Source organism: Dendrobates tinctorius, unplaced genomic scaffold (genome assembly GCF_039654945.1).
Source record: "Dendrobates tinctorius isolate UK_male_01 unplaced genomic scaffold, ASM3965494v1 ptg000450l, whole genome shotgun sequence".
Lineage (NCBI taxonomy): Eukaryota > Metazoa > Chordata > Amphibia > Anura > Dendrobatidae > Dendrobates > Dendrobates tinctorius.
Window position 1 is genome coordinate 1,370,350 of NW_027362112.1, and position 23,244 is coordinate 1,393,593.

Below are 23,244 nucleotides of genomic sequence, written 5' to 3' on the forward strand. Positions count from 1 at the left end.
GAGGTCACCATTGCTTGTCATCTTGTACACGTCATATGAGAATGGTGGCTCCATAATCTCCTGCAGTCTAACCAGTGATGTGTCATCACCAGATCCTCCGGGCAGTGCACTCGGCTGCCCCTCCAGCAGCGGCCGCCCCTCCAGTGCCCTAGAAAGTGTTTCCTCTCTGCTGCCTGTGGGAGCGGAGGCCTCGCCATTCAGTGTGCAGCCACCAAGCAGCGTCATCCTGGCCGGTGAGAACGGCGAGTTTCTCATCAAGTTTTCACCTACACATGTCGGAGAGTTTGAAGGCCGCCTGACCTGCAGGTGAGGATGACGGACATGTGACCCTGCCGGCTGTCACCAAACATGACGGATGTCAGGGATACGGGATATAACCCAACTTTTGCATCTACTTTCCGTTCCGGATAGGAACTTGAAGCCCTCTGGCGCCCCCTTGCCCTCAGGTTAGTCAGGGAACTGCATCTAGGACAAGTAGTCGCCGGAAGGGCTGCCTTGTTGCATACTGGCTATTGGGAACTCTGCAGTGAGGGCGGTGTGGGTATCACCAATCCCAGGCGGGTAATACACACATAAACTTCTGATCCGTCACTGCCAGGGTTCCCCAATACCACCAGGAACCTATGCTGCCACCAGTTCATCATTTGATATCAAAATCTAAATTGGGTCAGGAACCAACCCACAATGTGATTTGGCGCCGAGTGCCTGCCGTTTGATCATAGAGCAAGGAGAACGAAACTTGTAAATTTATAAGTTTAATCCAGAAAATATCGGCATTGTTTAGAAAAATACAAAAGATATTACAAAAGGAGACAAAATACAGTATATACAGACAGTTATAAAATAAAAGGGATTAAAATAAGAAACTTACTACATCTCAGTCACTGGTATGACGTGGCAATGAGGAGAGGGATGTTCTCAAAGAATAGATTCAGTCCACAGCATGGATGGTAGCTGTCTTCCCCCAGGCTCTGAACACTTTCAAAATGGTTGTTCTTGTTTTTTGGTTTGCCCAGAAACTTAGGAACTCCCACCTTGTTGACCTCACATGTGGACTGTTACCGGGAGGACCTCCTATTTTGAGAACTTAGTAAAAGCTTCTCCTTGCCCTACCTTCAGCTGGGAAGCTTACAGGGTGACGGCAGGGGCATTTTATTTTCCCCTGCGAATTTACCTTTCGTTTGATACCAAATATGATCTGTCTGTAGCCCTACTGAGTGGCAGAAATTATTTCCCCGGCTTCTGAGGGGCGCACAGGCTGCAAAGCGTTGCTGTGTGTAGCCTAAACTATACTGATTCTGAAAATATATGTTTCCTGTCTCTAGGATCAATGTGTGTTATATAATTTGAGTTTGAATAAACAAAGGAAGTTTTAAATCATTGGCGGGAGAATCTGCTCTGAGCTGCCAGAAGCAATAAAAGTGCCCCCAGCTGTAAATGAGGGGAGGGAATGGATAGAATTACTCAGGGTAGAGAGAAAGGGGGGAAGTGACCTGGATTTCACAGAGAGAAGAGAAGGACGGGGGTCTGCAGCTGCAAGGGGGATTGCTTGCCTTTCACAAACCAAGGAGAGGCATCAGGCAGCCCTGGATGGGAACTTAGGATATTTAGGAAATCACTCATATTTTCCTGACAAAGGACCTGTGACCGTGCAGGCTGTCGCCACACATGATGGACCTGTAACTGCGCCGGCTGTCACCACACATAACGGACCTGTGATCGCACCGTCTCTCACAACACGTGATGGACCTGTGACCTTGCTGGCTGTCACCACACATGATGGACCTGTGACTGCGCCGGAAGTCACCACACATGATGGACCTGTGACCGTGCTGGCTGTCACCACACATGATGGACCTATGACTGCGCCGGCTGTCACCACACATGATGGACCTGTGACCGCGCCAGCTGTCACCACACATGATGGACCTCTGACCGTGCTGGCTGGCACCACACATGATGGACCTTTGACCGCACCGGCTGTCACCACACATGATGGACCTGTCACCGCGTCAGCTGTCACCACACATGATGGACCTTTGACCGCACCAGCTGTCACCACACATGATGGACCTCTGACCGTGCTGGCTGTCACCACACATGATGGTGCTGTGACCGTGTCAGCTGTCACCACACACTCTGTAAGGTGGGGATGTCTGTGCCATAGATGCAGATCAGACATGGAAGCTGACACCTGAGCGGTCAGACCACATACATAGAGGTCACCACAGACATCTGATGCCATCTTGCAGCGTGTATAGGGATATCTGGCAGGGGGCGGCACAGGTGACCTTCTATGTCGGGGGTCTGATGAAATGACCCTGTGCAGCCATCGCACAGCGGGAGCACCTGTGACTGGTCGTGCTTTCTGACCCTCAGAATTCCCAACTTGTCCCCCGGAGAGCAGGAGCCGGTGCTGCCGGTGACCGGACGCAGCCAGCTCCCTTACTGTCATTTCCAGCTGGAGGATTCGGACTACATCAGCAGCGGGAGGCGCAACCCAGAGCTGTGTGGACCTCGTGGGGCCCCCTCGGGGACAACCTTGGATCCTAACACGCGGGTGATAGAGTTCACGTCTGTGGGTGTACAGACTAAGAGCAGCAGGTATGGAGGCGATCGGCTTCAGGAGAGGGCGTCTGCCAGGGAGTTCAGTACAGACATAGCTTAATTCTGCTTTGTAGGACTTTCAGCATCGTGAACCCCACAAACAGCCTCTACTCCTTCCTATGGACCTGTGAGGACCCCCCAAGTCTCCGGAGTCCTCCTACCTTCCGCTGCCTCAAGGAGGAAGGCGTGATCCAAGCAGAAAGGAAGATGGAGGTAACATGTTTGTGGGTAGATTGCCCAACTGTGTGCCAATAAATACAGATATAGTCCTCCATACAGTATTATGGGCAACACATAGTCCTCCATACAGTATTATGGGCAACACTGTTAGCGTGGGTCAGGAGCCGGAATCTCCAGGAGTGGACCGTGGCACCGAGGGGCCCCGGGCGAGCTGCCAGGTGGAACCGACCCCTATACAGGGACCGTTAGGAGCAGGCCCAGGGGTTCAAGTACCACGGTAGCCGGTACCGAGAGGGGCGGCTCAGAATGGATTGGAGTAGGAGTGTGGGACTGAAGCGTAGACTGTAAGGCTGGAATATGGAGAGGTGGCTGGAGAGGAACACAGGAGACAGGACTGAAGTAGGACTGTAGGAGTATGGATAGCTGGATGGAGCAGGAACACCGGAGGCAGGACTGGAGTAGGATGAAACAGGGACGCTGGTACAGGACTGGAGTAGGATGGAACTGGAACACAGGAACAGGACTGGAGTAGGATGGAACAGGAACAGGACTGGAGTAGGATGGAACAGGAACGCTGGAGCAGGACTGGAGTAGGATGGAACTGGAACATAGGAACAGGACTGGAGTAGGAAGGAACAGGAACGCTGGAGCAGGACTGGAGTAGGATGGAACAGGAACGCTGGAGCAGAGCAGGAGGGAACAGGGACACAGGAGCAGGACGGAGAATACTGCAGGGAACACGGATGACAGGGCTGCGCTGCTGCCGCAGGAAACACCGAGGACGGAACCGAGAAGCTGCAGAGTGCACAGGAGGAAGCGGGGCCCAGTGTAGTCCTCTGTTGTGAATTCCCTGCCTCCGGTGTTCCTGCTCCATCCAGCTATCCACACTCCTACAGGCCTACTCCAGTCCTGTCTCCTGTGTTCCGTTCCAGCCTTATAGTCCACACTTCAGTCACGCACTCCTACTCCAGTCCATCCTGAGCCGCCCCTCTCGGTACCGGCTACCTTGGTACTTGAACCCCTGGGCCTGCTCCTAACGGTCCCTGTATAGGAGTTGGTTCCACCTGGCAGCTCACCCGGGGCCCCTTGGTGCCACGGTCCAGAGGGTCCACTCCTGGAGATTCCGGCTCCTGACCACCCACGCTAACATCCATACAGTATTATTGACACCACATAGGCCTCCATACAAAATTATGAGCACCACATAGCGCTCCATACAGTATAATGGGTCCCATATATTTGCTCCATACACAATGAGCCCCATATATTGCTCTGTACAGTATAATGAGCCCCATATATTGCTCCATATAGTATAATGAGCCCCCATATATTGCTCTATACAGTATAATGAGCACCATTTAGTGTTCCATACAGTATAATGAGCTCCCATATATTGCTCCATATAGTATAATGAGCACCATTTAGTGCTCCATACAGTATAATGAGCCCCCATATATTGCTCCATACACTATAATGAGCCCCATATATTGCTCCATACTGTATAATGAGCCCCATATATTCCTCCATACAGTATTACGGGCACAACATAGTCCTCCATACAGAATAATGAGCACCATATATTGATCCATACAATATTATGGGCACCATATTTTGCTCCATACAGTATAATGATCCCCATATATTGCGCCACACAGTATTATGGGCACCACATTTTGGTCAATACACTATAATGAGCCCATATAATGCTCCATACAGTATAATGAGCCCCATATGTGCTCCATATAGTATGAGCTTCATATATTGCTACATACATAATGGGTCCCATATAATGTTCCATATAGTGTGTGATGGGCTCCATATAATGCTCTATACAGTATAGGATGGTCCCCATAGAGTATAATGAGCCCCGTATATTGCTCCATACAGTATGAGTCCCATATAATGCGCCATACTGTATATGATGGGCCCATATTATGTTCCATATATAATGTACCACATTTAATGTTCCATAGATAATGGGCCCCATGATGTTCCAGATATAATGGGCCCTATATGATGCTCCATGATGAGCCTCAAATGCTCCAGTGAATGATGGGCCCCATATATGATGCTCCAGTGTATGATGGGCCCCATATATGATGCTCCAGTATATGATGGGCCCCATATATAATGTTCCAAACATACAGTGGGTATGGAAAGTATTCAGACCCCTTTAAATTTTTCACTCTTTGTTTCATTGCAGCCATTTGGTAAATTCAAAAAAGTTTGTTTTTTCTCATTAATGTACACTCTGCACTCCATCTTGACTGAAAATAACAGAAATGTAAAAATTTTTGCAAATTTATTAAAAAAGAAAAACACATGGTCATAAGTATTCAGCCCCGTTGCTCAGACACTCATATGTAAGTCACATGCTGTCCATTTCCCTGTGATCCTCCTTGAGATGGATTTACTCCTTCATTGGAGTCCAGCTGTGTGTAATTACACTGATAGGACTTGATTTGTAAAGGCGCACACCTGTCTATATAAGACCTCACAGCTCACAGTGCATGTCACACCAAATGAGAATCATGAGGCCAAAGGAACTGGCCAAGGAGCTCAGAGACAGAATTGTGGCAAGGCACAGATCTGGCCAAGGTTACAGAAGAATTTCTGCAGTACTCAAGGTTCCTAAGAGCACAGTGGCCTCCATAATCCTTAAATGGAAGAAGTTTGGCACCAGCAGAAGTCCTCCTAGACCTGGCCGTCCAGCCAAACTGAGCAATCGTGGGAGAAGAGCCTTGGTGAGAGAGGTAAAGAAGAACCCCAAGATCACTGTGGCTGAGCTCCACAGATGCAGTAGGGAGATGGGAGAAAGTTCCACAAAGTCAACTATCACTGCAGCCCTCCACCAGTCGGGCCTTTATGGCAGAGTGGCCTGATGGAAGCCTCTCCTCAGTGCAAGACATATGAAAACCCACATAGAGTTTGCTAAAAAAAAAAAAAACCACATGAAGGACTCCCAGACTATGAGAAATAAGATTCTCTAGTCTCATGAGACGAAGATATCACCAAAAAGTTCTAATTCTAAGCGGTATGTGTGGAGAAAACACTGCTCATCACCTGCCCAATACAATCCCAACAGTGAGACATGGTGGTGGCAGCATCATGCTATGGGGGTGTTTTTCAGCTGCAGGGACAGGACGACTGGTTGCAATTGAAGGAAACAAGAATTCGGCCAAGTACAGAGATATCCTGGATGAAAACCTCTTCCAGAGTGCTCTGGACCTCAGACCTGGCCGAAGGTTCATCTTCCAACAAGACAATGACCCTAAGCACACAGCTAAAATAACAAAGGAGTGGCTTCAGAACAACTCTGTGCCCATTCCTGACTGGACCAGCCAGAGCCCTGACCTAAACCCAACGGAGCATCTCTGGCGAGACCTGACAATGGCTGTCCACCAACGCTCACCATCCAACCTGACGGAACTGGAAAGTTTCTGCAAGGAAGAATGGCCGAGGATCCCGAAATCCAGGGGTGAGAAACTTGTGGCATCATTCCCAAGAAGACTCATGGCTGTACTAGCTCAAAAGGTGCTTCTACTCCATACTGAGCAAAGGGGCTGAATACTTATGACCATGTGATATTTCAGGTTTTGTTTTCTAATAAATTTGCAAAAATTTCTACATTTGTTTTTTTTCAGTCAAGATGGGGAGCAGAGTGTAAAGTAATGAGAAAAAAATGAACTTTTCTGAATTTACCAAATGACTGCAATGAAAGAGTGAAAAATTTTAAGGGGTCTGAATACTTTCCGTACCCACTGTAAATAAAAAATGAAGCCCTCCCCTCTCCTCGCGGCCGCTGCTCTGCTCCGGATTCCTCAGCGTCGCCCTCTTGTGGCTCTCTGCACTGTGACTGCTCAAGCAGAGGGTGCACACTAGTGACATCATCACGCTCTCTGACCTGAACATCGCAGTGGTGGAGCGGGGAGAGGCAAGTATCGCAAGTGCTAGGGCCCAGAGGAAGCCGGGAGACCCACTCACAGGCACAAGCAATGGGCCCCCATAGCGTGCCCGTGTCCCTGATGGCGAGTGGGCACCCCGCCTGCTCAGGGCCATGGCACTTCCCCGGGTGTGCTGGGTGCTGACGCCGACCCTGCCCACGAGCACGGCACCACGGTCACTGTCCTCATGGTGTAGTGGTTTCAGTGAAATAATGGCCCCTCTGCCCCTCACAGATCACGTTTCAGTTCCTACCTCAAGTATTGGACATCACCGAATCTTTCTGGAAATTCTCCATCGTGGAGCAGAACATCTCCGTCCCGTTCCTGCTCGTTGGTAAAGCCACGGAGCCCTCGGTCTCTCTGGACAGGTCGCATCTGAACTTCGGCTCGCGGCTGCTAGGTATGTGCCCTGAGTAGTCTGTCTGCTGTGTGGCCCTCGTGGTCTATGGCTCCCATGGACTGTGGCCCCTGGTCATTGCTGCAGACGCTCTTGTCTTGTACAGGGCAGGAGGTGCAGGAATCCATCTGTCTCATCAACAATGAGAAGAAACCTCTCCACTTCGCTTTCCGTGACAGTTCTCGCTTTTCGGAGGGCTGCATTCACTCCTTGACAGTGAGACCCATGGAAGGGGTGATCGCTCCCCTGAGCAGGTACGCCGTGTGCCCCCATTGCTGCCCCTCACCCTGACGTATGCCGCCCTCATCTCTCTGACTTCTCTCCTGTCAGGATTCCGATCTCTCTTGACTTTCGGCCATCCACGGTCGGTGAGGTTAATTTCAACCTAATTTGTGATGTTAATACCAAAACTGAGCCTCTCTTCCTGAACGTGAAGGCGGAAGGACACTCTACCCAAGTGTCGGTGCAGTGCCAGGATAACACAGGCGCCATCACCCTCCTGTCTGAACAGGAATCGAAAGAGCTGGATTTGAGACAGGTGGGGCATTGGTGGCAGCACGGTGCTATCGTGTCCCACAGATTGAGCTTCCCCATCTTGCGCAGCGTCCTGCAGATTGACCTTCCCCATCCTGCAGATTGACCTTCCCTGTCCTGTGCAGCGTCTTGCAGATTGATTTTCCCCGTCCTGCGCAGGGTTCTGCAGATTGAGCCTCCCCATTCTGCGCAGCGTCCTGCAGATTGAGCTTCCCCGTCCTGCGCAGCGTCCTGCAGATTGATCTTCCCTGTCCTGTGCAGCGTCCTGCAGATTGAGCTCTCCCATCCTGCGCAGCATGCTGCAGATTGAGCTTCCCAGTTCTGCGCAGCATCCTGCAGATTGAGCTCTCCCATTCTGCAGATTGATCTTCCTCGTCCTGCGCAGCGTGCTGCAGATTGAGATTCCCGTCCTGCGCAGCGTGCTTTAGATTGAGCCTCCCCATTCTGCGCAGCGTCCTGCAGATTGAGCTTCCCCGTCCTGCGCAGCGTCCTGCAGATTGATCTTCCCCGTCCTGCGCCGCGTGCTGCAGATTGAGCTTCCCCGTCCTGCTCAGCGTCCTGCAGATTGAGCTCTCCCATCCTCCAGATTGAGCTCTCCCATCCTGCGCAGCGTGCTGCAGATTGAGCTTCCCCATCCTGCTCAGCATCCTGCAGATTGAGCTCTCCCATCCTGCAGATTGAGCTCTCCCATCCTGTGCAGCGTGCTGCAGATTGAGCTTCCCCGTCCTGCTCAGCATCCTGCAGATTGAGCTCTCCCATCCTGCAGATTGAGCTCGCCCATCCTGCGCAGCGTGCTGCAGATTGAGCTTCCCTGTCCTGCAGATTGAGCCTCCCCATTCTGCGCAGCGTCCTGCATATTGAGCTTCCCCGTCCTGCGCAGCATGCTGCAGATTGAGCTTCCCCGTCCTGCTCAGCGTCCTGCAGATTGAGCTCTCCCATCCTCCAGATTGAGCTCTCCCATCCTGTGCAGCGTGCTGCAGATTGAGCTTTCCCATCCTGCAGATTGAGCTCTCCCATCCTGCGCAGCGTGCTGCAGATTGAGCTTCCCCGTCCTGCGCAGCGTCCTGCATATTGAGCTCTCCCATCCTGCAGATTGAGCTCTCCCATCCTGCGCAGCGTGCTGCAGATTGAGGGCTCCCGTCCTGTGCAGCGTCCTGCAGATTGAGCGCTCCCGTCCTGCAGATTGAGCTCTCCCATCCTGCGCAGCATGCTGCAGATTGAGCGCTTCCGTCCTGTGCAGCGTGCTGCAGATTGAGCACTCCCGTCCTGCAGATTAAGCTCTCCCATCCTGCGCAGCTTCCTGCAGATTGAGCGCTCCCATCCTGCGCAGCGTGCTGCAGATTGAGCTCTCCCATCCTGCGCAGCGTGCTGCAGATTGAGCTCTCCCATCCTGCGCAGCGTGCTGCAGATTGAGCTCTCCCATCCTGCGCAGCGTGCTGCAGATTGAGCTCTCCCATCCTGCGCAGCGTGCTGCAGATTGAGCACTCCCGTCCTGTGCAGCATCCTGCAGATTGAGCGCTCCTGTCCTGCAGATTGAGCGCTCCCATCCTGCTCAGCGTGCTGCAGATTGAGCTCTCTCATCCTGCGCAGCGTGCTGCAGATTGAGCTCTCCCATCCTGCACAGCGTGCTGCAGATTGAGCACTCCTGTCCTGTGCAGCATCCTGCAGATTGAGCGCTCCCGTCCTGCAGATTGAGCGCTCCCATCCTGCGCAGCGTGCTGCAGATTGAGCTCTCCCATCCTGCGCAGCGTGCTGCAGATTGAGCGCTCCCGTCCTGCGCAGCGTGCTGCAGATTGAGCGCTCCCGTCCTGCAGATAGAGCGCTCTCGTCCTGTGCAGCGTCCTGCAGATTGAGCGCTCCCGTCCTGCAGATTGAGCGCTCCCGTCCTGTGCGGCGTCAGGTGACTTTACCTCTTTCTTCTCGCCAGGTGGACATCGGTGACCGCTCCACCCTCCAGTTCCACATCACAAATAAGGGACAGTTCTCCTTTAATTACTCCTGTGCTCTGACTGTCCCTCGGGAGCTGCAGGATTTCCTGAGTGTCTCTCCCAGCAGTGGCCCCGTGGGTCCTGGACAGCGGGCGCAGACGTTGCTCACCTTCTGTCCCACCAGGCCGTGTACAGTAAGGGACGTTCTGCTGACCCTCAAGGTCAGTGACACTGGTGACGTCGGCACTGGCGGTCGCGGTGATCGGCCATAATTCCCATTTTACGTTGTGTCGTCCTATCAGATAGAGACCGGGCCGGAGATCACCAGTCCCCTGCGTGGCAGCGCGGTGCAGCCAGGAATCCACTTTTCTTTCACAGAACACAACTTTGGCCATTGCTTCATTTTCCACGCTGGGATGTGGCCGGTCCGAGAAACCCTCGTCATCACCAACAAGGACCGCCGGCCGCTCAGGTGAGTGACCCCATCGATGGTATGGGGACGCTGGCTGATGGGTGGCTTCATCTTGTCATTGTGCCGGTGCTTCCTCGCAGCATCGACTGTCTGTACAGTAACACGTCTCACATGGAGATCGACTTCTGTGCCAATGTCCTCTCCCCCGGAGACAAGATGGAGGTGCCAATCACGTTCTATCCACGAGCAGCCATCTTGTACCAAGAACCTGTCGTCTTTCTGATGAACGGCCATTCCCAGCAGCTCATTCGACTCCAGGGTCATGGGATCGAGATGAAGGTCAGAAATTTGTACCGGAAAAATGTAGATGTTCCATTGTTGGACAGATCATCTGGCGTTGCATGTGCGGCCTCGCGGAGGCAATCCCGGCAGCCATTTTGTCAGTGACATATGATGTCATCTGCTGTTTGAAGGTTGAAGTTGTGGATCCGAAATATAAAGTTCTTAACTTTGGTGCCGTGAACATTGGACAAACTGCGAAAAGGGTGATCAGCATTGTGAATAGGAGCCTGGCCCCTGTATCATGCACCCTGCACCTGAGCCCGAGCGTGCCCGCACTGCAGGACCCCCAGGTACCGGACCCCCGTGTATGAGGCCCACAGCCCCAGACTTACTGGGGGTAAAGTAAGAGGCTAGTTCTCATTTTAATGATTGCAGACTCTGTGGTGAGTGCGGCCCTTTAGTGAGTGCAGACCCTGTGGTGGGTGCTGACCCTGTGGTGGGTGCGAACCGCGTAGTGAGTGCAGACATTGTGGTGGGTGCAGACATTGTGGTGAGTGCCTATTGTGTGGTGGGTGCGTATGCTCTGGTGGATAAGGACCCTTTGGTGAGTTCAGACTCTATGGTAGGTGACATGAACTGGGGGTGTGGTTGCCCCCCAGTTGTCAGGGATTTATTATATCCCACTTTCCAGTTCCAGTTTGGCAGCTTTCTGGTGCCCCCCTTACCCTCAGGTCAGTCAGGGAACTACACCTGGGATAAGTGGTCGCCAGAAGATTTGCCTTGCCGTGTACTGGCTATTGGGCACTCTGCAGTGAGGGCGGTATGTATGTCCCCAGTCTCAGGCACATAAAACCTCTGTTCTGTCACTAGCAGAGTCTCCCAAATCCCCAGAACACTGTGCTGAAACCAGCTCCTCATTGGACAATTAAAATCAATATCAGGTCAGGAGCCAATCCACTAGGTAGCGTAAGGTTAGCACGGAGGATGTGGCGGTGCGTTATAGCGCAAGGAGAAACAAAACTAGTAAATTATTATAGAAAACTTAGGCAGTGTTTACAAAAATATAAAAGATGTTACAAATGAGACAGATACATTATATACAGATAGTTACAAAATAAAAATGTATTAAAAGATGACTTACACTTATCAGTCAATTGCATGCCATGTGGAGGAGGCACCCCGGGCAAATGACAAATTCCTAATTGGGCATCCTAACCTTATACTTCCTCTTCACTGACCTCACTGGGTGGGCAGAGCTATGGAATGCACTGCCCTTATGAAAAGTACTAGAAAACTCATAAGTGCCATAACTCTGGCCGCGAGGCTCGCAGACTGATGGCAGGACTATCATTTTCCTTATTACGAAATTACCGTTCTTTTGATACATCGTATATCTAGGCATTACTGTGAAGCATATACCCTTTACTCGGGTTCTGGTGGCCGCTCAATCTCCAATACGCTGCTGTGAATAGCTTTTATGATGTAGATTCCAAAAATATAGGTTTCCTGCATCTTGACCATTCTGTGTTATTATATTCACATTGAACTAGACAAAGAAGACAAGTGCTCTAAGATCTGCTTTTAACCAGTTAGGGTCATAAACGGCTCCCTGTGTTGCCGGCATACCACAGTCTCACATTACACCAGCTCGTATAGCAGCTGTGACGGGGGATTACAGGCAGGCAGAGAGAACTGCAGCCGTGGGTCTGGACAACCCAGACGTAATGGGGGAGGGGGGCAGCATGTCAAACCCAATAGATGCAGCGGAATGTTCTGGAGGTGTGCTCCAAACCCTGGAAAATGGTTCATATTTTCATGACAGTAGGTGTGGCGAGTTCAGATCCTGTGGTGGGTGTGGATAGAGCGGACCCTGTGGTGGATGCTGACCCTTTGGTGGGTTCAGACCCTGTGGTCAGTGTGGCGAATGCAGACCCTGTGGTGGATGCAGACTGTTTGGTGTGTGCGGACCCTGTGGTTGGTACAGAACCTGTGGGTATAGAGATTGTGGTCTTGTGGTGGGTGCAGTCCGTGTAGTGAGTGCGGACCCTGTGGTGAGTGCGGACACTGTTGTAGGTCGTCAGGCGATGTCTCACGACGGGGTTAAATATGATCGGCCGGCGCTGGCTCTCTACACGTTGGAGGATGCCACTGATCTCTTTTGCCTCTTGTGCAGGTCCTCAGTCTGTCCCCCAGTAGGGAGGTGACCCTTCCAGCCCGTGGTGGGATGTGTCAGCTGGATGTGCAGTTTACTCCCCGCAGCAGAATTGCTCCATTTGCGGAGGAGGTGCTGCTGGAGTCCTGTGGAGTGATGCGCTCCCTCTTCATGGTGCGAGGCTGCAGCCAGGGCCTGGCGCTCAGCTTGGACCAGGACTATGTGTCCTTCGGGGCTGTGGTGCTGCAGAGTCAGGCGACACGTAGGATTGTCCTAAGCAATACGGGAGAGCTGGGAGCCAGGTAGTCAGTGTGTCGCATCAGGGCGTCCTCTCCTCCTCTGCGGCTCCCCTTTTCCTCGGTGTCTCCTTTCTTCCTCGCTGACTCCCCTGCTCCTTGCTGTCTCCCTTCTTCCTCGCCGGCTCCCCTTTTCCTCGCTGGCTCCCCTCCTCCTTACCGTCTCACCTTCTCCTTGCCAGCTCCCCTCTTCCTCGGCGTCTCCTCTCTTCCTCCCTGCCTCCCCTCTTTCTCCCTCCTCCCCTCTTCCTCTCTGCCTCCCTTTTCCTCGCCACCTCCCGACTTGCTCACTGGCTCCCCTCTTCCTCTCCTGCTCCTCTCTTCCTCGCCATCTCCCCTCCGCGCCAACTCCCTTCTTCTTCGCCAGCACCTCTCTTCCTCCCCACCTCTAGCTTGCTCGCCGACTCCCCTCTTCCTTGGCATCTCCTCTCTTCCTCGCCGGTTCCTCCTTCCTCTTCTGCTCCCCTTCTCCTTGCCGTCTCCCCTCCTCCCTGCCGGCTCCCCTTTTCCGCGCCGGCTCCCCTCTTCCTCGTCTGTTCCTCTCTAACTCGTCGGTTCCTCTCCTCCTTGCCTGCTCCCCTCCCCCTTGCCGGCTCCCCTCCTCCTTGCCGGCTCCCCTCTTCCTCGCCGGCTCCTCTCTTCCTCGCCGGCTCCCCTATTCCTCGGCGCCTCCTCTCTTCTTTGCCTGCTACCCCTTCATCTCATGCTCGCCTCCTCCTCCCCGCCTCCCCTCTTCTTCCCTGCCTTCCTTCTTCCTCGCTGGCTCCCCTCTTCCTTGCTGTTTCAACTTCTCCTCACCAGCTCCCCTCTTCCTCAGCATCTCCTTTCTTCCTCGGGGTCTCCTCTCTTCCTCGCCGGCTCCTCTCTTCCTCGCCGGCTCCTCTCTTCCTCGACGTCTCCTCTCTTCCTCCCCGTCTCCCCTCTTCTTCCCCGCCTCCACTCTTCCTCCCTGTCTCCCTTCTTCCTTGCCAGCTCCCCTCTTGCTCGCTGGCTCCTCTCTTCCTCACTATCTCCCCTCTTCCTCGCCGTCTCCCCTCCTCCTCGCCGGCTCCTTTCTTCCTCGTCTGTTCCTCGCTTCCTCGCCGGCTCCCCTATTCCTCAGCGTCTACTCTCTTCTTCGCCTGCTCCCCCTTCCTCTCCTGCTCCCCTCTTCCTTGCTGGCTCCCCTCTTCCTTCCCGCCTCCTTCTTCCTCCCCGCCTCCTTCTTCCTCCCCACCTCCTTCTTCCTCCCCACCTCCTTCTTCCTCGGCGTCTCCCCGCTTCCTCGGTGTCTCCCCTCTTCCTCGCCGGCGCCCCTCTTGCTCGCCGACTCCCCTCTTGCTTTCCAGCTCCCCTCTTGCTTGCCGGCTCCCCTCTTGCTCGCCGGCTCCCCTCTTCCTCCCCACCTCCCTCTTCCTCGCCGGTGCCCCTCTTGCTTGCTGTCTCCCCTCTTCCTCTCTGACTCCCCTCTTCCTCCCCGCCTCCCTCTTCCTCTCCGGCTCCCCTCTTGCTCTCCTGCTCCCCTCTTGCTCTCCTGCTCCCCTCTTGCTCTCCTGCTCCGCTCTCATTCACCATTACCTTTTCTCTGTTGCAGGTTCCAGTGGGACATGACACAGTTGGAGCCGGACTTCTCCATCTCACCGGCGTCCGGTTACATCACGGCCGGCACTGAGGTCACATTTGATGTCGTTTTCCACCCGGCTGAGATCCGCTCAGACATTCATTATAAGAACCTGCTCTGCTGCATTGAAGGAGGGAGAATGTTGGCACTAACGCTGTCCGGATCCTGTGTCGGTCTCCCGTCTACAAAGGAGGTAATGGCTTCCTGGCCACTTGTATTTGATGGCAACTGCGTTGAAGCTGCACCCTCCCCATCGTGGCTGACGTCATGTCTTGTTGGTCAGTGACCGGTACATCGCCACCATGTCATCAGGGTCTGTCTACTCCTCCCACTGTTACAGGTGGTCAACTTTCAGTGTCAGGTACGGAGTAAGCAGACACAAACCATTGCCCTCAGCAACAAAACCAACCAGACATGGAATCTGCGACCAGTGATAGACGGGGAACATTGGAGCGGAGCCGACTTCATCACTGTGGAGGCTCATCAGCAGAACAAGCCCTACGTGGTCACCTACCACCCCATGCTCATGAGCGCTGAGGGCAGAAAGCATCAGGTACCGTCCTGGGTCATGTCCTTATATCGGGGCCCGTTCTGCGTCACGTCCTTATGGTAAATCGGGTCACATCTCTGGTGATGTCCTTATGTTATATCGGACCTCGTCCTGCGTCACTTTCTTATGTTATATCATACCTCGTCCTGGGTCACTTATGTTATATCGAGCTCAGTCCTGGGTCACTTCCTTATATTATATCGGGCCCTGTCCTGGGTCATGTCCTTATATCGGGCCCTGTCCTTGGTCATGTCCTTGTTGTATCGGGCCCCATCCTGGGTCATGTCCTTATATCGAGCTCAGTCCTGGGTCACGTCTATGTTATATCGAGTCTAGTCCTGGGTCATGTCCTTATATTATATTGGGCCCTGTCCTTGGTCACATCCTTGTTATATCGGGCCCCATCCTGGGTCATGTCCTTATGTTATATCGAACCTCGTCCTGGGTCACTTCCTTATGTTATATCGAGTCTAGTCCTGGGTCACGTCCTTATGTTATATCGAGTCTAGTCCTGGGTCATGTCCTTATATCGGACCTCGTCCTGCGTCACTTCCTTATGTTATATCAGACCTCGTCCTGGGTCACTTATGTTATATCGGGCCTCGTCCTGGGTCACTTCCTTATATTATATCGGGCCCTGTCCTGGGTCATGTCCTTATATCGGGCCCTGTCCTTGTTGTATCGGGCCCCATCCTGGGTTATGTCCTTATGTTATATTGGGCCCAGTCCTGGGTCATGTCCTTATATCGAGCTCAGTCCTGGGTCACGTCTATGTTATATCTAGTCTAGTCCTGGGTCATGTCCTTATATTATATTGGGCCCTGTCCTTGGTCACATCCTTCTTATATCGGGCCCCATCCTGGGTCACTTCCTTATGTTATATCGAGTCTAGTCCTGGGTCACGTCCTTATGTTATATCGAGTCTAGTCCTGGGTCATGTCCTTATATCGAGCCCCGTCATGGGTCATGTCCTTATGTTACATCGAGCTCAGTCCTGGGTCACGTCTATGTTATATCGAGTCTAGTCCTGGGTCATGTCCTTATATTATATTGGGCCCTGTCCTTGATCACATCCTTCTTATATCGGGCCCCATCCTGGGTCACTTCCTTATGTTATATCGAGTCTAGTCCTGGGTCACGTCCTTATGTTATATCGAGTCTAGTCCTGGGTCATGTCCTTATATCGAGCCCCGTCATGGGTCATGTCCTTATGTTACATCGAGCTCAGTCCTGGGTCACGTCTATGTTATATCGAGTCTAGTCCTGGGTCATGTCCTTATATTATATTGGGCCCTGTCCTTGATCACATCCTTCTTATATCGGGCCCCATCCTGGGTCACTTCCTTATGTTATATCGAGTCTAGTCCTGGGTCACGTCCTTATGTTATATCGAGTCTAGTCCTGGGTCATGTCCTTATATCGAGCCCCGTCATGGGTCATGTCCTTATGTTACATCGAGCTCAGTCCTGAGTCACGTCCTTATGTTACATCGAGCTCAGTCCTGAGTCACGTTCTTATGTTATATCGAGCCCTTCCTGGGTCATGTCCTTATGTTATATCGGGTCCGTCCTGGGTCACATTCTTATGTTATATCGAGCCCCGTCGTGGGACACGTCCATATGTTATATCAGGTTCATCCTGGGCACCTGACTGACCTCTTTAATGGTGAAGTGTCTGCTGTTTTTAGGGTTCACTCTTCTTCCCGCTGCCCGATGGCACCGGATTGCTCTACCTCCTCCAGGGTCTGGCTGAGCCTCCTAAATCGTCGGGATCTGTGATCAGAGAGGTCCCGTGCAAGACATCGTACACTGAACTGCTGTGCGTCAGCAACTGGCTGCGCAAACCCCAACGGTGAGAAGGGCCCCGGGTCGACGTGGACCGTGGTCTGTGCCGATACCGTGCACCACCTCCCTTCCCATCTGTGCAGACACTCTGGCATCAAACTGAGCACACGGCATTATTCCGACAGCTACACTCTATTGGAATCTTCTGCTTACAGGTTTCGTGCCATTGTCGATATCCTGAAGCCAGAACGTATGGACAGTGCCACCACCATCAAGGGTCTGGATTACGTGGAGGTGCCCGGAGGAGCCAGGAGAGACTACAAACTGAATTTCCACTCTCACAAAGAGGGCACCTTCTCTACCAAGGTATGAAAGCACCGCCTCGTCTGCTGATGAGGTGGTCTGTACGGGGAACCATCATCCAGACGTTCCACCATCTCCAGATGACTTGTCAGTCTCCTCACTCCATGGTGCAACTCGGGGTATGGTCGCAAGTGCAGGTTGTGGTGCAGGGTTTAGTGGTTGCAGGTGCTGGTTTTAGTGCAGGGTGTAGTGGTTGTAGGAGGTGCAGGACGTAGCGGTCGCAGGTGCTGGTTTTGGTGCAGGAAATAGCGGTTGCCAGTGCTGGTTTTGGTGCAGGGTGTAGCGGTCGCAGGTGCTGGTTTTGGTGCAGGTCTTAGTGGTCGCAGGTGCTGGTTTTGGTGCAGGGTGTAGTGGTTGCAGGTGCTGGATTTGGTGCAGGTCTTAGTGGTTGCAGGTGCTGGTTTCAGTGCAGGGTGTAGCGGTCGCAGGTACTGGTTTTAGTGCAGGGTGTAGTGGTTGCAGGTGCTGGATTTGGTGCAGGGTGTAGTGGTCGCAGGTGCTGGTTTTGGTGCAGGAAATAGCGGTTGCCGGTGCTGGTTTTGGTGCAGGGTGTAGCGGTCGCAGGTGCTGGTTTTGGTGCAGGTCTTAGTGGTCGCAGGTGCTGGATTTGGTGCAGGGTGTAGTGGTCACAGGTGCTGGTTTTGGTGCAGGGTGTAGTGGTCGCAGGTGCTGGTTTTGGTGCAGGGTGTAGTGGTCGCAGGTGCTGGTTTTGGTGCAGGGTGTAGCGGTCGCAGGTGCTGGTTTTGGTGCAGGGTGTAGTGGTCGCAGGTGCTGGTTTTGGTGCAGGGTGTAGCGGTCGCAGGTGCTGGTTTTGGTGCAGGGTGTAGTGGTTGCAGGTGCTGGTTTTGGTGCAGGGTGTAGTGGTTGCAGGTGCTGGTTTTGGTGCAGGAAATAGCGGTCGCAGGTACTGGTTTTAGTGCAGGGTGTAGTGGTCGCAGGTGCTGGATTTGGTGCAGGGTGTAGTGGTTGCAGGTGCTGGTTTTGGTGCAGGGTGTAGTGGTCGCAGGTGCTGGTTTTGGTGCAGGGTGTAGCGGTCGCAGGTGCTGGTTTTAGTGCAGGGTGTAGTGGTTGCAGGTGCTGGATTTGGTGCAGGGTGTAGTGGTCGCAGGTGCTGGTTTTGGTGCAGGGTGTAGTGGTTGCAGGTGCTGGATTTGGTGCAGGGTGTAGTGGTCGCAGGTGCTGGTTTTGGTGCAGGAAATAGCGGTTGCCGGTGCTGGTTTTGGTGCAGGGTGTAGCGGTCGCAGGTGCTGGTTTTGGTGCAGGTCTTAGTGGTCGCAGGTGCTGGATTTGGTGCAGGGTGTAGTGGTCACAGGTGCTGGTTTTGGTGCAGGGTGTAGTGGTCGCAGGTGCTGGTTTTGGTGCAGGGTGTAGCGGTCGCAGGTGCTGGTTTTGGTGCAGGGTGTAGTGGTCGCAGGTGCTGGTTTTGGTGCAGGGTGTAGCGGTCGCAGGTGCTGGTTTTGGTGCAGGGTGTAGTGGTTGCAGGTGCTGGTTTTGGTGCAGGGTGTAGTGGTTGCAGGTGCTGGTTTTGGTGCAGGAAATAGCGGTCGCAGGTACTGGTTTTAGTGCAGGGTGTAGTGGTCGCAGGTGCTGGATTTGGTGCAGGGTGTAGTGGTTGCAGGTGCTGGTTTTGGTGCAGGGTGTAGTGGTCGCAGGTGCTGGTTTTGGTGCAGGGTGTAGCGGTCGCAGGTGCTGGTTTTAGTGCAGGGTGTAGTGGTTGCAGGTGCTGGATTTGGTGCAGGGTGTAGTGGTCGCAGGTGCTGGTTTTGGTGCAGGGTGTAGTGGTTGCAGGTGCTGGTTTTGGTGCAGGAAATAGCGGTTGCCGGTGCTGGTTTTGGTGCAGGGTGTAGCGGTCGCAGGTGCTGGTTTTGGTGCAGGTCTTAGTGGTCGCAGGTGCTGGATTTGGTGCAGGGTGTAGTGGTCGCAGGTGCTGGTTTTGGTGCAGGGTGTAGTGGTCGCAGGTGCTGGTTTTGGTGCAGGGTGTAGCGGTCGCAGGTGCTGGTTTTGGTGCAGGGTGTAGTGGTCGCAGGTGCTGGTTTTGGTGCAGGGTGCAGCGGTCGCAGGTGCTGGTTTTGGTGCAGGGTGTAGCGGTCGCAGGTGCTGGTTTTGGTGCAGGTCTTAGTGGACGCAGGTGCTGGATTTGGTGCAGGGTGTAGTGGTCGCAGGTGCTGGTTTTGGTGCAGGGTGTAGTGGTCGCAGGTGCTGGTTTTGGTGCAGGGTGTAGCGGTCGCAGGTGCTGGTTTTGGTGCAGGGTGTAGTGGTCGCAGGTGCTGGTTTTGGTGCAGGTCTTAGTGGTCGCAGGTGCTGGTTTTGGTGCAGGTCTTAGTGGTCGCAGGTGCTGGATTTGGTGCAGGGTGTAGTGGTCGCAGGTGCTGGATTTGGTGCAGGGTGTAGTGGTCGCAGGTGCTGGTTTTGGTGCAGGGTGTAGTGGTCGCAGGTGCTGGTTTTGGTGCAGGGTGTAGCGGTCGCAGGTGCTGGTTTTGGTGCAGGTCTTAGTGGTCGCAGGTGCTGGTTTTGGTGCAGGGTGTAGCGGTCGCAGGTGCTTGTTTGGTGCAGGTCTTAGTGGTTGCAGGTGCTGGATTTGGTGCAGGTCTTAGTGGTCGCAGGTGCTGGTTTTGGTGCAGGTCTTAGTGGTCGCAGGTGCTGAATTTGGTGCAAGTCTTAGCGGTCGCAGGTGCTGGATTTGGTGCAGGTCTTAGTGGTCGCAGGTGCTGGTTTTGGTGCAGGTCTTAGTTGTCGCAGGTGCTGGATTTGGTGCAGGTCTTAGTGGTCGCAGGTGCTGGTTTTGGTGCAGGTCTTAGTGGTCGCAGGTGCTGAATTTGGTGCAAGTCTTAGCGGTCGCAGGTGCTGGTTTTGGTGCAGGTCTTAGTGGTCGCAGGTGCTGGATTTGGTGCAGGTCTTAGTGGTCGCAGGTGCTGGTTTTGGTGCAGATCTTAGTGGTCGCAGGTGCTGAATTTGGTGCAAGTCTTAGCGGTCGCAGGTGCTGGTTTTGGTGCAGGTCTTAGTTGTCGCAGGTGCTGGATTTGGTGCAGGTCTTAGTGGTCGCAGGTGCTGGTTTTGGTGCAGGTCTTAGTGGTCGCAGGTGCTGAATTTGGTGCAAGTCTTAGCGGTCGCAGGTGCTGGTTTTGGTGCAGGTCTTAGTGGTCGCAGGTGCTGGTTTTGGTGCAGGGTGTAGCGGTCGCAGGTGCAGGTTTCGCTGTGGCTCGGGCTCTTGCAGTGGAGGGCAGGGAGATTACTGACATCGTCTGTCTTTTTCTTCGGTTTGGTTCTAGGTCACTTTCCGCAATGAGACAACGCAGGAATACCTGTTCTATTACGTTACATTTAAGGCCACCGCGCCAGGCATCGTCAGCACCATAGAACTGGTGACACCAGTGCGGCAAAGCACTGCAGCCACGTTGTGTGTGGAGAATCCACTGGCTGTGCCGGTCACCTTCACCACGGACTGCAGAGTGCCAGAGATTAACCTTCCTCCCCATATCACCGTGCCGGCCCAGTCGGAGGTATCCATCACTGTCCCTACGCTCAGACGGCACACAGCCGGCCGCACTGCCCACCGTGCCCATCTGCTTCTCTTCTCCAGGGCACGCTGATGTTTGAGTACCAGCCTCTGAGAACGGGCGAGTCCACAGGAAGGCTGACACTGCAGAGCAACGACCTGGGCTTGTTCCAGTACGACCTCCTCCTGAAGGCAACGCCCGCCGTGTCCGAGAAGCCGCTCTACCTGCGCACGACCCTGGGCTCCAGTCAGGTCCTGAGTGCCAGATTCATGAACTTCACTCGTCAGAAGACTGAGTACAGCTGTAAGGTGAGCACTACTCTGGAGAAGCAATTGTCGCCTTCGGCCTCGCTAGCCCCGACTTTCTCCTCCTTTTCTCCTCTTTTTAGGTCGATAATTCAGATTTCCACGTAGATAAGGTGGTGATGGCGGCTCCGGGTTCCCAGGGCGGCTCGGAGGTCAGCGTGGAGGTGACATATGAACCCGTTCAGCTTGGAGAGTCCCGCGCTGCGCTGCACATCTCGTCTCCGCTGGGGGGTGAATACATCATCCCCCTATTTGGCTCTGCCATGGCCCCTAAACCTCAAGGACCGCTGCAGATTCGTGCCGGATCCAGCGTCTCCATCCCCTTTAAGAATGTTTTCTTGCAGCCGACAACCTTCAGTTTTCAGACTGATCCTGCGTCGTTCGTGGTGAAGCTCTGTGAGCCCGTGCGCCCCAAGAAAACCCACTACATATCTGTATCATATGAAGCCCCTGCGGGTGGCAGCCGGACACCTGTGACCGGCAGATTGGTTGTTTCTTGTCCTCGTGCCACGGGTGTGGCCCAGGGAATCTGCTGGGTGTATTACCTGAGGGGCGTGCCGTCTGAGAAGTGAATGCAGAGGAAACAGCAGAGGAGACGACAGAGGAGACGGCAGAGGAAACAGCAGAGGAGACGGCAGAGGAAACAGCAGAGGAGACGGCAGAGGAAACAGAGGAGATGGCAGAGCCCAGAATATCATCAGAACCAAGGCATCCCTGTGCCTCGTGCACACATGACGGCCCTTTTACTCCGTCATCTGCGGTGGTGGCCCTTCCCCACCCCTCCCTCGTCCTCTGAGGTGGTGGCCCTTCCTCTGCCCCTCTCTCGTCCTCTGCGGTGGCGGCCCTTCTTCTGCCCCTCCCCTGTCCTCTGCGGTGGCGGCCCTTCTTCTGCCCCTCCCCTGTCCTCTGCACTGGCGGCCCTTGCCCCACCCCTCCTTCATCCTCTGCACTGGCGGCCCTTGCCTCACCCCTCCTTCGCCCTCTGCGCTGGCGGCCCTTGCCCAACCCCTCTTTCGTCCTTTGTGGTGGCGGCCTTTCCTCTGCCCCTCCCTCGTCCTCTGCAGTGGTGGCTTTTCCTCTGCCTCTCTCCCGTCCTCTGCGGTGGCAGCCCTTCCTCTGCCCCTCCCTCGTCCTCTACGGTGGCAGCCCTTCCTCTGCCCCTCCCTCGTCCTATGCGGTGGCGGCCTTTCCTCTTCCCCTCCCTCGTCCTCTGCGGTGGCGGCCCTCTGCCCCTCCCTCGTCCTCTGCAGCGGCGGCCCTTCCTCTGCCCCTCCCTCGTCCTCTGCGGCGGCGGCCCTTCCTCTGCCCCTCCCTCGTCCTCTGCGGTGGCGGCCCTTCCTCTGCCCCTCCCTCGTCCTCTGCGGTGGCGGCCCTTCCTCTGCCCCTCCCCCGTCCTTTGTGTTGTTGCTTCCTAATAAACATCCGGACAGGAATCCATGGCTGTTATGTAGTGATTGACACAATCCTGTGGCTCTTGCGGGACCGAGATCTTCAGTGCTACTAGTGTGGTACATGGGCCGGTGCCGCTCCACAGCCGCCGACCTCTATGGTGGGGACATCGCACACTTGCTGCTAGGAGTCCCCCACATCCCGGAGCTGCAAGCCCAAAGAAGCAGATGAGGAAACTACATGGTTAATGTGCTGCAGGTGGGGGGCCCCTCGCGGTCGGGGGTACATACATCGATGGGACATCACATGAGCCGCCACAGATCTCCCACAACCCGCCTGGTGATGACTGATCGCCCTGGGAAAATACAGAACGTGAAGCCTCCGCCGTCTGCTGGGCAGGTGATAAAGGCCGAGGATCATCTACTGCTCCATGGTCACAACAAAACGCGGCCTCACATAAGAAAATCACCAAAAATACACCGGGAGGGGTCCCTCAGTCGTCAGTGGGAGAGGGGGGTCCTCAGTTGTCAGTCGGGAGGGGGAGTCCTCAGTTGTCAGTCGGGAGGGGGAGTCCTCAGTTGTCAGTTGGGGAGGGGGGTCCTCAGTTGTCAGTCGGGGAGGGGGGGTCATCAGTCGGGGAGGGGGGTCCTCAGTTGTCAGTCGGGGAGGGGGGGTCATCAGTCGGGGAGGGGGGTCCTCAGTTGTCAGTTGGGGAGGGGGAGTCCTCAGTTATCAGTCGGGAAGGGGGAATCCTCAGTTGTCAGTCGGGAAGGGGGAATCCTCATTTGTCAGTCGGGGAGGGGGAATCCTCAGTCGAGAGGGGGAGTCCTCAATTGTCAGTCGGTGAGGGGGAGTCCTCAGTTGTCAGTCGGGGGGAATCCTCGGGAGGGGGAGTCTTCAGTTGTCAGTCGGGGAGGGGGAATCCTCAGTCGAGAGGGGGAGTCCTCAGTTGTCAGTGGGGGGGGGGGAATCCTCGGGAGGGGGAGTCTTTAGTTGTCAGTCGGGAGGGGGAGTCTTCAGTTGT

General features: G+C 54.4%; 1 protein-coding gene across 1 annotated transcript in view; it reads left to right on the forward strand.

Moving 5' to 3' along the window:
• Nucleotides 1-22,264, forward strand: part of LOC141077413 (hydrocephalus-inducing protein homolog) — a 68,585-nt gene extending 46,321 nt beyond the window's left edge. Inside the window, exons 15-32 of the mRNA XM_073564325.1 lie at nucleotides 93-306; nucleotides 2,380-2,604; nucleotides 2,682-2,820; nucleotides 6,966-7,131; nucleotides 7,235-7,382; nucleotides 7,459-7,666; nucleotides 9,590-9,811; nucleotides 9,893-10,062; nucleotides 10,143-10,341; nucleotides 10,476-10,634; nucleotides 12,458-12,738; nucleotides 14,306-14,525; nucleotides 14,673-14,885; nucleotides 16,570-16,733; nucleotides 16,882-17,032; nucleotides 20,299-20,529; nucleotides 20,610-20,834; nucleotides 20,915-22,264. Coding sequence (XP_073420426.1) covers nucleotides 93-306; nucleotides 2,380-2,604; nucleotides 2,682-2,820; nucleotides 6,966-7,131; nucleotides 7,235-7,382; nucleotides 7,459-7,666; nucleotides 9,590-9,811; nucleotides 9,893-10,062; nucleotides 10,143-10,341; nucleotides 10,476-10,634; nucleotides 12,458-12,738; nucleotides 14,306-14,525; nucleotides 14,673-14,885; nucleotides 16,570-16,733; nucleotides 16,882-17,032; nucleotides 20,299-20,529; nucleotides 20,610-20,834; nucleotides 20,915-21,403 — 3,824 coding nt within the window. The 3' untranslated portion in view covers nucleotides 21,404-22,264. The remainder of the gene's footprint in view (nucleotides 1-92; nucleotides 307-2,379; nucleotides 2,605-2,681; nucleotides 2,821-6,965; nucleotides 7,132-7,234; nucleotides 7,383-7,458; nucleotides 7,667-9,589; nucleotides 9,812-9,892; nucleotides 10,063-10,142; nucleotides 10,342-10,475; nucleotides 10,635-12,457; nucleotides 12,739-14,305; nucleotides 14,526-14,672; nucleotides 14,886-16,569; nucleotides 16,734-16,881; nucleotides 17,033-20,298; nucleotides 20,530-20,609; nucleotides 20,835-20,914) is intronic.
• The last annotated feature ends 980 nt before the right edge of the window (nucleotides 22,265-23,244 follow it).